At 36.7% G+C, this 12,993-nt stretch overlaps 2 protein-coding genes and 1 non-coding gene across 6 annotated transcripts; 2 read left to right on the top strand and 1 right to left on the bottom strand.

The window, feature by feature from the left end:
• Positions 1-7: 7 nt before the first annotated feature.
• On the top strand, positions 8-849 carry LOC107757504 (microtubule-associated protein 1B-like; the record flags this gene model as incomplete). Its single annotated transcript, XM_016574991.1, has 2 exons — positions 8-172; positions 275-849. Coding segments are annotated over 2 exons (321 nt in total), but the record flags the coding sequence as incomplete, so codon positions are not given.
• A 6,276-nt stretch (positions 850-7,125) lies between these two features.
• On the top strand, positions 7,126-12,070 carry LOC107757526 (pentatricopeptide repeat-containing protein 2, mitochondrial-like). Of its 4 annotated transcripts, none has more exons than XM_016575024.1 (10): positions 7,126-7,282; positions 8,268-8,360; positions 8,838-8,967; positions 9,197-9,314; positions 9,425-9,503; positions 9,662-9,753; positions 10,029-10,142; positions 10,398-10,472; positions 10,542-10,655; positions 11,451-12,070. In XM_016575024.1, exons 1-10 carry the CDS (start codon positions 7,171-7,173, stop codon positions 11,673-11,675), a joined length of 1,152 nt encoding a protein of 383 aa, XP_016430510.1. In that variant the 5' UTR covers positions 7,126-7,170; the 3' UTR covers positions 11,676-12,070. The 4 variants fall into 4 exon arrangements, with proteins under 4 accessions (XP_016430510.1, XP_016430512.1, XP_016430511.1 ...); XM_016575025.1 differs by lacking the exon at positions 7,126-7,282 and adding an exon at positions 7,939-8,084; XM_016575026.1 differs by lacking the exon at positions 8,268-8,360 and having other exon boundaries at positions 7,129-7,282.
• A 697-nt stretch (positions 12,071-12,767) lies between these two features.
• trnak-cuu (transfer RNA lysine (anticodon CUU)) lies at positions 12,768-12,840 on the bottom strand. The gene has a single exon. It is a non-coding gene; the product is annotated as a tRNA-Lys (tRNA).
• Positions 12,841-12,993: the final 153 nt, after the last annotated feature.

Genomic DNA, 12,993 nt, shown 5'->3' with positions numbered 1-12,993 from the left:
AATTTACATACCAAATCACTGCAATGCTAAGAATGTGGATGCTGAGTTCTTTAAACGGATCCGATCCTCCTACTATGTAGTCAGTGGTAATGATCCAACAGCACAGGAGCCCAGTAAGGCAGTTCTGGATGCTCTGCTGGAAGGAAAGAGCCAATGGGGAAATAATATGCAGGTACCATTATTCCTACAGTGGTCTTATTTATATTTTATATATATATATATATATATATTAATGTTGCCTGCCATAAAATGACTTTGCATATCATATTGATAGGTCACACTGATTCCAACCCATGATACAGAAGTTATGAGGGAGTGGTACCAGGAAACCCATGAGAAGCAGCAAGACTTGAACATCATGGTTTTGGCAAGCAGCAGCACTGTGGTCATGCAAGATGAGTCTTTCCCTGCATGTAAGATTGAGCTGTGATTGTCATGATCTAGATGTGGTAGAGGTTGGATGCTAGACAGCAAACAAATGAAAAACGTAGTACATACAGTACATTCACAAAAGCAAATGTTTTGGATCACATTCCACATACTCAATAGAGGAACCAGTAAAAATGTTTCTCAGTAAAATTATCTAGTACTTTTTGAGGTCTCAGGTTGTGAAAAAGTTTGGTTAGACATTGTTGACCACACAAAGACCAATTTTTGGTGTGAATCAGACCTCCTTAAACACACAAACAACCAGCAGAAGCTAAACTAAACTAAACAACTGACTAAATGCATACAGTAGTCGGTGGATGAACACTGTACTGAGCAGCTCCAATAAAATTGAACAAACCCAGGGGTGAGAACCAGAAAGGCGTAAGTGACATTTCACCAACTTTACAGGAGAGCCAAAACAAAAAAATTACCATAGTTTGATCTGACTTTGTGTACTGATTTCAATTGTTTATAATAAAAATGTGTACACTCATGGATGACATCCTTTTGCCAGTAGAAAGAGCTCATTAAGAGCTTTCATTTGATATATATATCTCCATTTCACCAAAAATGTCACTTACGCCCTTCTGGTTCTCACCCCTCGAAACTACAAATGTATTTATTTACAAACAGATAAATGGATCACTGAAAAAGAACTCCTTAAATGGTCATGTTTACGCCAAAGTTTGAGGGATTGTTTTAATGCCTTATGAAGTTAAACTGAATGTACAACAAACATAATGCACTTAATATGAGAACAATTAAATGGTATGTATGATCCACGGTTACATAAATATATCATAGGATGCAAAAGCTACATTAAACATCATATTCCAGCTGCACTGAGTTGCATAAAATATGAATGTGAAGCTTGCTACCTTTGTGATTAAATGCAAAATAGAACAATGATATAACTAATTTAAAAGACTCTCTTAAGAAAAATAAATACCTGAGAAAACATGAAATGTCATACGTTTTATGTAAAAAAAATTAATGTTACAGTAAAAAAAAAAAACATGCATCTCATACCTCTTTTTCCTGGACTAGCAAATAATTAATTAATTATATTGTCACTATTGTAACATATGCATTTTTTTCAGATAGGAGATCTTTCTTTAAAACTGCCCATCATTAGTTTGACACCAGCCTTTTTTAATAGAGTAAAATTGAACTCCAAAAACTGTTATTCATCAATTTGTACTAGTTATTATTTGCATTTATTTATGTTAATGTTGTTATCTGAGCAATACAGTCGTTATATTTATTTGCTTTATTTAATGCTTAAATTATTTATAACAGAAAAATGTGCCTTTTTGGCATTCCTATGAAGTTAATCATGAAAAGAGATCTCTAAAATGCAAAACTCTTGTCGATTCAGAGTTGTGTCAAAGTTCAACATTTTTGTTTTTCTTTGATAACTATTGTTTTCTTCTCTTACTCCAAATGGGGTTGATTATCCTTTTAACTGAACATTTCACTCGATGTTGAGAGCTCCTCTGTATGCACTGTTCATCCAAATCTTATCCATCTACGATTTTTATTTTCTTAGCTTGTCAATGTTGCCAAGAAGAGCCATCAAGATTGTGGTACATTGAAAGTTGAGAGACTGAAAACTTTCCTTTCCTTTGGAATCTTTTATAAAATTGCACTGTACTATAATTATAAATAGCTTAGTGACGGAGTGAGTGGTCGGATGATATGTGCATGTGTAATGTATTATCCTTGACATTTCTCCGTGCTTTCTTTCACTAAGAGGGGAAACTCACTCTTTAGTGCCAACACATCACTGCAAGGATATGACAATTCATGATTGTAAAATCGTGAACTTGGATCTGGTTTACTGTATCTTAATGTCACCTTTTTTATCAATAACCATACAGTCATGAAAATGTACCATCTCATTGAACGTTGTCATAGAGATTTGAATTCCAATCATTAATTCCTATGACGCTACCACAGTATACGGATTTTACAGTTTACCAGAATCTACTTGACAATACAGGATTATGCCACAGGTTGTTAAAATATTTCAAAGCCATAACTGCTTGAAATATTTTCATTACAATATTTAGAACCAACAACACGTCAACAAAACAAACTACTGAGGAACTTGGTGCCATTGTGGCCGAACACTTTTCAACAGCTCAGTGTAATAGTAAACTTGATACGACATTTATTAACTCAGAACTGGACACTTCTTAATTACATACTAACAGCAGCACTGGTTAACAGACTCTTCTAGCCACATGCTTCTGCAAAGTGCACTGTTGTTTATCCACAAGACGTCTACATTACTAAATACAACACACACATCCAGTCAATCACTCCCCTCTTTCCTCTGACCCTCTGTAACACTTCACTTTCTCTCAAAACTTCACAATCCCTCTTGTTCTCCTCGCTCACCTTCGGGTGCTAGTAAGAATATGTGTGCAGTTGTGTATGAAATATATATATATCTTGTGAATTTGCATCTTTCCTCTATTTATTCCTAATCCCATATCTAGAGGATAGTCTCAAGTGAAAGTATTACCTAGTGCTTTTTCTGTTGTTTGTGTGCGATAACTCTTTCCAACTATGGGGTGTTTGATGTAAAGGGAACTACACTTAAAAAGAAGGTAAATCAGTCCACAATAAATAATTCTGTGGAAAATACTTTGTGTTCTTTTTTTATAGAGTATGTTAGTTCACGCACTCCACAAAATGTGGTTGTGTTGTTTGTGGGGGGATTTGTGTGCTTGTGGTTGCTCACAGGCTTTTCTGAGAGTTTGATTGGCTACAAAACAGGCCTGAGCCCTAGGGATCATGTGTCTGATTCTGGTTAGAGGTCTGGCTCTGACCAAATTTACTCAAAATAAACAGGATTTAGGCAAGGATTTGTGCATTCAAATTTGGCCTTGAAACAAAAAAGTAAAAAAAAAAAATGACCATAACTTTAACTTAACATTTTAACTTTTTAACTTTTCATTTAAATAAAAGAATAGCAATATTGCATGCTTTTATACAACAACAGAAAACACATTTAAAATGTACTCTTGAAAATAAGATGCATTGCTGTTATGGTAAATCAAGACCGGTTTGCATTAGCATCTATTTGATTGAGGGACCACAGACTGGTCACTGGCCTGGCAGTCTACCATGCCATCACTGCCCTTATGCCATGGAGGACATTAACTAATGATGACTTGTGCACTACAGGTATTTTTCAAACCCAGACAGAACCATAGCAGTAAATCAAAATGGAAATATCTAGCGGCAAAAGTACCAGAGAAATAACATTGGCTGAAGTTCAAGGTGAGAAGTCTGGGTCACAGCATGCTATCCCTTTTATGTATCTGAGCATGATGTCAGCAGATCAATGCAGGTTAGATGGGTCATGGAACCTTAAGTGACTTTAGAACAACTGTGTGCTTTAATGTTAAAGGAGTAAAGGAAGTATCGTGTAAAATATACATACATACATAAATACACATTTATATGTGTATCTATACACTCTAAAAAAATTGTGGGTTGTTTCAACCCGACTTTGGGTCAAATATGGTCTAACCCAACTATTGGGTTACATTTTTAAATTAAATTTTTAACCCAAAAGACGGGTTAGTCCATATTTGACCCAAAGTTGGGTTGAGTTGGGTTTTTAGCATTTTTTTTAACATTAAAGCATTATATATATATATATATATAGAGAGAGAGAGAGAGAGAGAGAGAGAGAGTTCTCTTTTTTAACATGACGCTTGATACAGCAAATATTATCTCTTCCAAAATGCACTAAAACCACATAAACACTCCATACATCATGTAGCAAACAATCTCACCAATAAAAACACTCACTCATAAAAAAATTATTTGAAAACACTGAATATGGTAACATAACTGGATAATAATAGTTCTTTAAGTATCTTTCAATTTCAACTTAAACATAAGATATTGAGGGGAAGAGAAAAATTAATTCTGTAGTTCACTGTGATGTTGAACATGTTTTGTTTTTATATTCAAAATGTAAAAGTGAGCAAAACAGGCTTTTATTAAAGTTCTGGTTGACTGAGTGACAAAAGATTTCATGAGATTGGAAAGAAATGGTTATTGAATGCATTTTGTAACAAGGCAAAGAAAAATATTCACTATATAATTAAAGGCTTTTCAAAACGTGAAGTATAGTTATTGAGAAATGCACACAACCAATCTATGTAAAAACTGTAATATTGGCAGTTATGAATGTACAGTTGCTAAACAACAAATTAGATTCATTGGGTAATGGTAAAGAAAGCACTACATAAACCTGTAATTTGGCCACTCACACTATGCTCTTGTTAAAAAAAAAAACATACAGAGTCACAAGTATGAGCAAGAAATACACTGGTAGAGCTGCAAAGCTTTGTTTCAAATGGTATTGTAATTTATCTAATTTAAGTGAAAACAAGTACACATGATCTATGGCAGGAAAAATCAATGATGTCCTGAATTTACGTTATTAGCCATGTTATTCTCATAGCATCATTTGAACACCTCCATCTTGGAGCTCATCAATAATCCAGCACACTTGAGAGTCAGCCTCCAATTGGGCAAATGACGGTCTCAGCTGAGTGGGGTGAGGTGCTGTTGCTAAGGAAACACTCAGCAGAGTCCCACCAGGACCACGCAAGGACTCTAAGTATAACATAATCAGTGTTCTGTTACTGTCTATCTTTAACATCTTACATATATCTCACACACACACACACACACTTGTAGTATAGGCTTATATTGTTTTATATAAACCTCTTTACAAAAATATTACAAAATACTAACCCCTAAATAGAAATGTTTTGCATTTTTAGTACTCTTTGTGTCACTTTTCAATTAAGGATGGCTCTGAATTTCCCCAAACCAAGGTTTGGTTAGATTAAGCTCATGTCTGAAGACAAAAAACTGTCTACACACTAGCATGTTTACTTGCAGACCTTTCCATCCATCTTGAATAAATAAATAAACAGATTCCCCACTGTGTTTGCACTGTCAGCACTTCTTGTAATTGATCACACATTTATGTGAACTGTGGGCAATCAAATCTCAATTTCCCTCTCACATCCAATCAGCTCAAAAGTCTTTTGAATCATCACTCTGTAAAATAACCATCTAGACCTACTTTAAATTTATGGCCATGTCATCCTGTCAGCTTTATATGCTTTACATATACATCTTTATTTTTTCCTATTCTTTGCATGTACCTTTGTATACCAGAAAGCATTGAAATATCCACCCATCACAGTGAGTTATCATGCAAGAACACTATGTCCAGCTTAACAGAGAAGATGCCCTTGGCTACAGTCACAAATTCAATCCCTGACAATCCTGTACAGTCATCAATCACAGAGCCAACTTCAATGACCTACACCCCTTTAAAAATAATGCTCATCTAAGGGTTTATCTAAAGTACAAACATCAAAATCTAAAGGGTTCTGTGACTTTTTATCTTATAAGTTGCATTTAAATCAAGCTAATAACTGTTTTTCAACTCAACGCATGACTCTTTACATAATATTATACTCTCAACACACTCTAGAAATGCAATAATTTATGTCAAACCTGCCTTGCAAAAATTTCCCAACTGAAAATTTTGTCACACAAGCTGTATTATTGTGGCATATGCATTAGAACAAATCTCTCTCTGTCTCGCAGCCATTAATGATGACTTTCAATGCATAGAAAAGAAGCTGGGCAATTATCCAGCTGATAATTGATTATCTCCTGCTGTGTGGTTGGAACAGATGGGCAAGAGAAGCAAAGACACATTTAGCTTTTTATTTCTTCACTAGTAGCACTTCTTTTCATTGTAATACAACACAACTACAGACAGAGAGGCTTTAAGTCTATCTAGGGCAGGGCTGTCCAAACTCGGTCCTGGAGGGCCGGTGTCCTGCAGGGTTTAGCTCCAACCCTAATCAAACACACCTGAACCAGCTAATCAAGCTCTTACTAGGCATAGAAACTTTCAGCCAGGTGTGTTGAGGCAAGTTGGAGCTAAACTCTGCAGGACACCGGCCCTCCAGGACCGAGTTTGGACAGCCCTGAATCTAGGGAATCTATGTCTCAAATCAATGTCTTATTGGCTTCCAACAAGCAGTGCTCATATTCAAACAACCCAATGAATCATCTTCAATCAGATATAGTCAAATCTGTTTGTCTCCACCAAACTTGCTATTTGCTTAGTTTATATATATATATATATATATAAAACAGTTCTGTATTCCTCAATTTAAATCCAATAATTGTCTCAAAGGAGTGTGTAGGCTGTGGTCAACAGCGCCATCTGCTGATTCAGATGGTATTGTTACCATAACATTAGATATACTGTAGTAATAGATCTAGCGTTAAATGTAGGGTGTAAATTACCAGTAAAAAGAATACAAAGTGTTTTAAACCACTGTTTGAAAAAGTCCCTCCACATTCACAATAGAATAATTGTCTTAATATATGCGTCCCTCTTTTAAGAGAAATAATGTAATACATTGTAAACATACCGGTTAACAGGAGAGCGCCACATTGGAATGTTCCATTTTTACCTAAAACGGGGGTGCCGGTGTTAGTAAAATACTTTTTAAATGTTTGTATCGCTAATAATATATCCCCTTTCTTAATTTGCTTTAAAAATAAGAATATGCGTTGTTCAAAGGATGTATCTAAATAATTCTACCTGCGGAAATATTAATTCGCATATTCAGGACTGATAGAAGGTGCACACTGTGACTGCTGGTTCAGACAAACATGGCGCTGCGAGGACTGAATGCCTGTGCTCGTGTTATGCTGACCGATTCTTCCAGAGCAGCAGTGCTTCGAGGAGCCATACAATCAGACTGTTTAAAATGTCGACATGGAGGTAATATGCACATAACGCTGGTCTCTGTTTAGGCTGGCTTTCGCCAGTGGACCGAGAACATATAAAGTGGCTATAAGAGTTAAGGCCAATGTCATTAAGGTGCAGGGTTGTCAGGTTTTCACAAGAAATCCCGCTCAATCGCTACTCAAAACTAGCCCAATGGCGTTTCGAGGGGGTCCCCAGTTAAAAATCGCGTACCGGGTGGTAAAATACACGTTTTTTTTGACGGGGTTCCCCTGCTAAAATTCGCATTCCAGATGATATATATGCTAAACTCTGTAGGACACCGGCCCTCCAGGACCGAGTTTGGGCACCCCTGATATATATCATGTTATTGGAGTCGCGTCAACCCGCGGACATGAAAAACAAACCGCGGCAACAGTGTTAAAGTAGCCGCGGACTTGGCAACACTGTTAAGGAGTAGTTAAGACAGGGGTGTCCAAACTCGGTCCTGGAGGGCCGGTGTCCTGCAGAGTTTAGCTCCAACTTGCCTCAACACACCTGCTGGGAAGTTTATAGTATGCCTAGTAAGAGCTTGATTAGCTGGTTCAGGTGCGTTTAATTAGGGTTGGAGCTAAACTCTGCAGGACATCGGCCCTCCAGGACCGAGTTTGGTGACTGCTGAGTTAAGCTATTCGAACACAGACAGACAGACAGAGAGACAGACAGACACAGACAGACAAACCGCAGTGTAGAGAACATAATTGACGTGATTAACACCGCTGTCCTCGCAGACGAAAATGTATGAGGACTGAAGAATTTATCACTGAAGAATTTGCTTCCCAGCCTGATCATGTGAAAAGTGCCCAAAACCAGCTAAAAACCAAATTAGCTAGTTTATTTTTTGTTGTTGTTGTTGTTCAACAGGGCTTAAATGGGATGAAAGTGGTCAAACAAATGACAGTTCCCCTGACACAACTTAACACGGTTAAGGTTTTTCCAACAGCTGGTGAGAAACTGACTTGTTTACAAATGCTCTTTTCAGCTAAACGTTATCTCTTGTCTGAAGATGTGGTGAAGCTGCAGGATTTTCAGCAGAGGAAACTTGCTATTGCCCACCAAGTGTCAGGATCAAAAGGCAGGCATCATTTGGCATGATTTAAATAACTTAGTACCTCTTTCTGTTGTCTCAGTCTCATTACTTTAAAGCTGCACTCATTCATATTTGTCTAATTAAAAGAAATTAATAGAACTTCTCAAATATGTTTAAAAACATCAACACCCACATGCAACTGCATTCAGTGCAGTCATATCAGTCGGCTAACATAAGCAGTTTTATTTTACGTGAAAGTGGGTTACCTCATAGGGGCCGGATGCTGAGATCGCATGACCAGCTGAGTATTATTTTATTTGTCTCATTATCTCGTTATCAGACAATGTGACTTGTGGACTTATGAATCATGGCTGGTGGTGATGCATGATGCTATTGCAATATTCGTGCCTCACATGTCCGCAGCTGTCCTATTTGCCAGCACAACATAAAAGGAAATGAGTGCACCTTTAATTGTCATTTTCTCATTTGCCCTGAATGTGATTTTTTTTTTTTTTTTAACAGGTTATTACTTTGATACAGTAAATCAGAAAATGGAGAAAAAACAGCTAATTTTAAAGGATGAATTGAAAATACTTCTGTATTTATGCCAGTCTGCTGAAGATGTTTTTGTGGCAAGAAATGCTATGTACAGGTAAAACTGCCTCAATAATTTGTCATGTAGGGAAATTAACCCTATTTATATTATAAAGACTATGTTTACGTAAAGAGCAGTATCATAGTGATTTAATTGCATTAAGCATAAAGTTCATCTTAATTTTTAACAAATTTTTATATTATTTTGTTTGTATTAGAGATTATTTAGATATGTGTAATGTCTGCATATGGATACGTTTTTGTATATATGATTCTGTCATTTCCAGGTACCATGAAGAGAATCGTAACATGGCATTCGGGGAATTCAAATTTGGCCCACTTTTCATGAGGTTATGCCATGAGCTGGGTTTAGAGGAGCTGGGAGCCAGAACTCTGATGGATCCAGTACATGAAAACAAACACACATTGTACAAAAGCATTGCTGTATACTTGATGACTATGTACATGAATTATAGTGAGATTTAACATTTTCTTTCTTTTTCTTTTTTGCGTAGGCTCTCAAAGGATTCTTTTCAGACTCCACATCCTTTAATATTGCCATCGACATGCTTTTCATTAAACAGTGTTACAAAAGTAAGTTTCCTCTGCTTATCTCTCCATTCTGCTGGTGTATGAAACAATCAAGAAGATTTGTATTGTGCTCCTGTTGCCTTTACTGTTGGCACAAAAAAATTGGATGAGATAGTGATATGGCTTCAGTCTATGTGATATCACTGATGGTGTTCTCACAGGTGGCCTGGAGGTGGTGGGAGACATGAAAAAACAAGGAGTGCAGTTCAACAAAGACACCTTCATGCTAGCCTTTGCTACTTGTTATAAACTGGTAAAGGCAATGTAGAAGCAAGTATTGTATGCTTTGTATTAAAGGCAATAATAATTACCTGGCTTACTTGAATCAGAAAAGACAAACTAATTTCAGCATATACAGAACAATAACAGTTACAACGTGTACAATCTTTCTAAACAGGTACAATCTTTTGGCTTGTTTTTTGGCCAGTCGTTTCTCACTGTAATTTTAGGTAATGTCAAGTGCAACAGATGTTGATAAGTATCATTTATAAACTGAACACGTCTGTTTCTGTATCTTGGGATTGGTAGAACACCCCAAAGTCATATCATATCTGTTTGACCCTGTTGGAAGAAGGTCAGACTAAAGGCAAACTCATCCCTTGCCATGCTTATTGTTTTGCAACTGCTCTTGCTCTCAAACAGGTAAGCTGACTGAAATATCAATATCTAATTTCAAATTAAAGGATACATTTAGGCTATGTAATGCCTTATAAATCAACTAGTTGGGTGTAACATCAGAATTTAGTAGAGATAATGGAGTTTGGATATTGTGGAATTGTCATTGAATCACAGACAATGCTGCATCTTTTGCTATATTAACAGTATATTATATTCGGTATGATGTATTTTGATATATTAACAGTAAATCACTTTCATTTTACCTGATGTATGTTGTAGAATGATATAGAGAGAGCCCAGGCATTCTACTCTCAGATCATGAGCACGGACAGTCGGCTATGCCAGAACCTAAGGGTAAGTATGTGTTTATATCTGAATCAGTCTTTGAAAGAGAGCTTGCATGTTTAACTGCTCTGTTTCTAGGTTCTCATATTGGCTATGAAAGGGTCCATGAAAGAAGCAGTCTCTGCCCTCACAACAGCCCTAGTGTCAAAGACTCCAGTGTTTGTGAAGAAACCAGAGTTCTCTCAGGAAGTGGTGAGATATCAGATACACCAGTCAAGTTTGGACACACCTACAGTTTACACCTCACAATTATTATTACATTTAAGAGTAGTAGTAAAGTCATCCAAACTATTAAGTAACACAAATGGAATTATGCAATCACCAATGCTAGCAATGCAAAACAAATCAAAACTCCAGACTCGTTGTATTTGGAGGTGTACCCTGGGATGCATTTTAAACGCTGATCCAATTCATTCATTTCAAAATTCAAAAACCAAATGAATTATAAGTTTATTTTTGTAAAAATACAGCATTTTACACTACCGTTCAGAAGTTTGGGGCAGTAAGATTTTTTTTTTTTTTTTTCTGAAGGATCATGTGACACTGAAGACTGGAGTAATGACTGCTGAAAATTCAGCTTTGCCATCACAGGAATATATTACATTTTAAAAATGTATATAAAAAGAAGAGTTGTTTTAAATTGTAATGTTATTTCACAATATTACTGTTTTAACAGTAGTTTTGCATAATACATAAATGCAGCCATGGTGAGCATAAGAGACCTCTTTCAAAACATCTTACCGATCCCAAACTTTTGAACAGTAGTGTACTTTATATTTGTCTACTAAGCTAAATTCAAGCATATGAAAAAAAACTTGTTTTAAGATCATGTGAAACCTTTACATTTATTCGAGGGTGTCCAAAAACTTGACAGGTAATTTGTATAAAAACATAAATATGGAATATCGGATCCTCAGCTTATAAAATGAAGTCAAACACCTATTGTAGGAAAAGCAATGATTAGACTGTTCCTTTCTGCTCTCTTAGGTTAATGTATTGAGGAGAAAGAGTGCTGGTGGACTGTGGGAGGGGAAGGTGGAGCAGGTGGTGAGACCGTTAGAGGAGGCCGGCCAGATCACCAAGCTGACCATCGATGATTTCCTGTGTCACACTCCCTCTAGGAGGAGGAGGCCTCTGGGAATATTGGAGCAGGAAAGAAAGACCAGCCGAAGGACTCGCAGAACTCTGCAGTCCACACTACTGTTAGAGTAAACCCATAGAGTTCAAGACTCTCATCTTTAGAGTATTATATTACAGGAGCAAAGATATATCCTTGACCTGAACACTCTGAAGACGCAGCCAATTCAAGCTCAGGCTTTGGCATCATCTACCTCCTCCTGTTTTACGCCAGCTTTTGTTACCTTCAGTGATTGAAATCAAGTAAGGAATTGAATCACTTCAATGAAGTGGTATTCTTCTAATTTGGGATCTTGTGCAGTTTGCATTCCTCTTTGAGGAAATGTAAGAAATGTGAATAGAGCAGCAATCAGGTAATGTCTGTGAACTCTCTTAATTTCCATGAGTATTTACTTGTCAACCCTGTTAATTAGCAACATACAATACTTAAAAATGTAAAAACACACACAAAAAAACTCGCTGTATGTTTTGTATGTGGTCAAAATGCCATGCATGCATGAGATGTATAAATACATTTTATTTTTAATAAATACTGTTTTAGTATTGATTGAGCATTTCAACATGTTGACTGTCCAGAACTTTGAGTTGACATCAAAATGCTCATATGGTGTGACTGCCTGGGACATGTTTCCCCAGTTGACATTTGAATAAAAAACAAAAATGGACAACTTTTTAATTTTAATAAATGTATTTAAAATTGTATAACTAAGTTAATTAAATTCTGAAATCGAACATAAATTTTATTCGCATTTTCATTCAACTCTGATAATCAGGCTTTCCAGTTAAATCAAGTCTCAAAAATGAAATTCTGTCATCATTTACTCATCCTCATGTCCTTCCAAACCTGTATGACATACTCTTTCTTCTGTGGAAAATAAAAGAAGATATTTTGAAGAATTTTAGTGGTAAGCAAACAGTCTTGGTTACCTTTGACTTCCATTGTAAGGAAAAAAAAATGCAGAAACACTTATTTTATGTTCCACAGACAAATATACAGGTTCATAATCATGTGAGTAAGGGTGTGTAAATGATGACAGAATTTTCATTTTGGGTAAACAATCCCTTACATATTCTATATAGTTGTACCACCTTATGTTGTTTTGTCTGTTTGTATTGTAATAAATGCTCTCAAAACAATGCCGCAAATGTAGTCTGCAATAAAGTATTCCCCCAACGTGGGGCTCGAACCCACGACCCTGAACTTAAGAGTCTCATGCTCTACCGACCGAGCTAGCCGGGCTTACACAACGCCATTGTTGGGGTGTGTCACATGTAGGGTTACCCCGACACGTGCCTCCGTCCAACGACTCGACAGGCGCTAGGACCCGGCCGGTGCAGCACAGAGGCTTTTCGCTGTCGATGTGCGGTGATCCGGGACCAGACCGACCGAGTC

This window comes from Sinocyclocheilus rhinocerous, unplaced genomic scaffold, assembly GCF_001515625.1.
Source record: "Sinocyclocheilus rhinocerous isolate Xijiao unplaced genomic scaffold, SAMN03320098_v1.1 scaffold984, whole genome shotgun sequence".
NCBI classification, from domain to species: Eukaryota; Metazoa; Chordata; class Actinopteri; order Cypriniformes; family Cyprinidae; genus Sinocyclocheilus; species Sinocyclocheilus rhinocerous.
The sequence above is the reverse complement of the archived record's forward strand: the minus strand, read 5'-3'. Positions and strand labels throughout refer to the sequence as shown.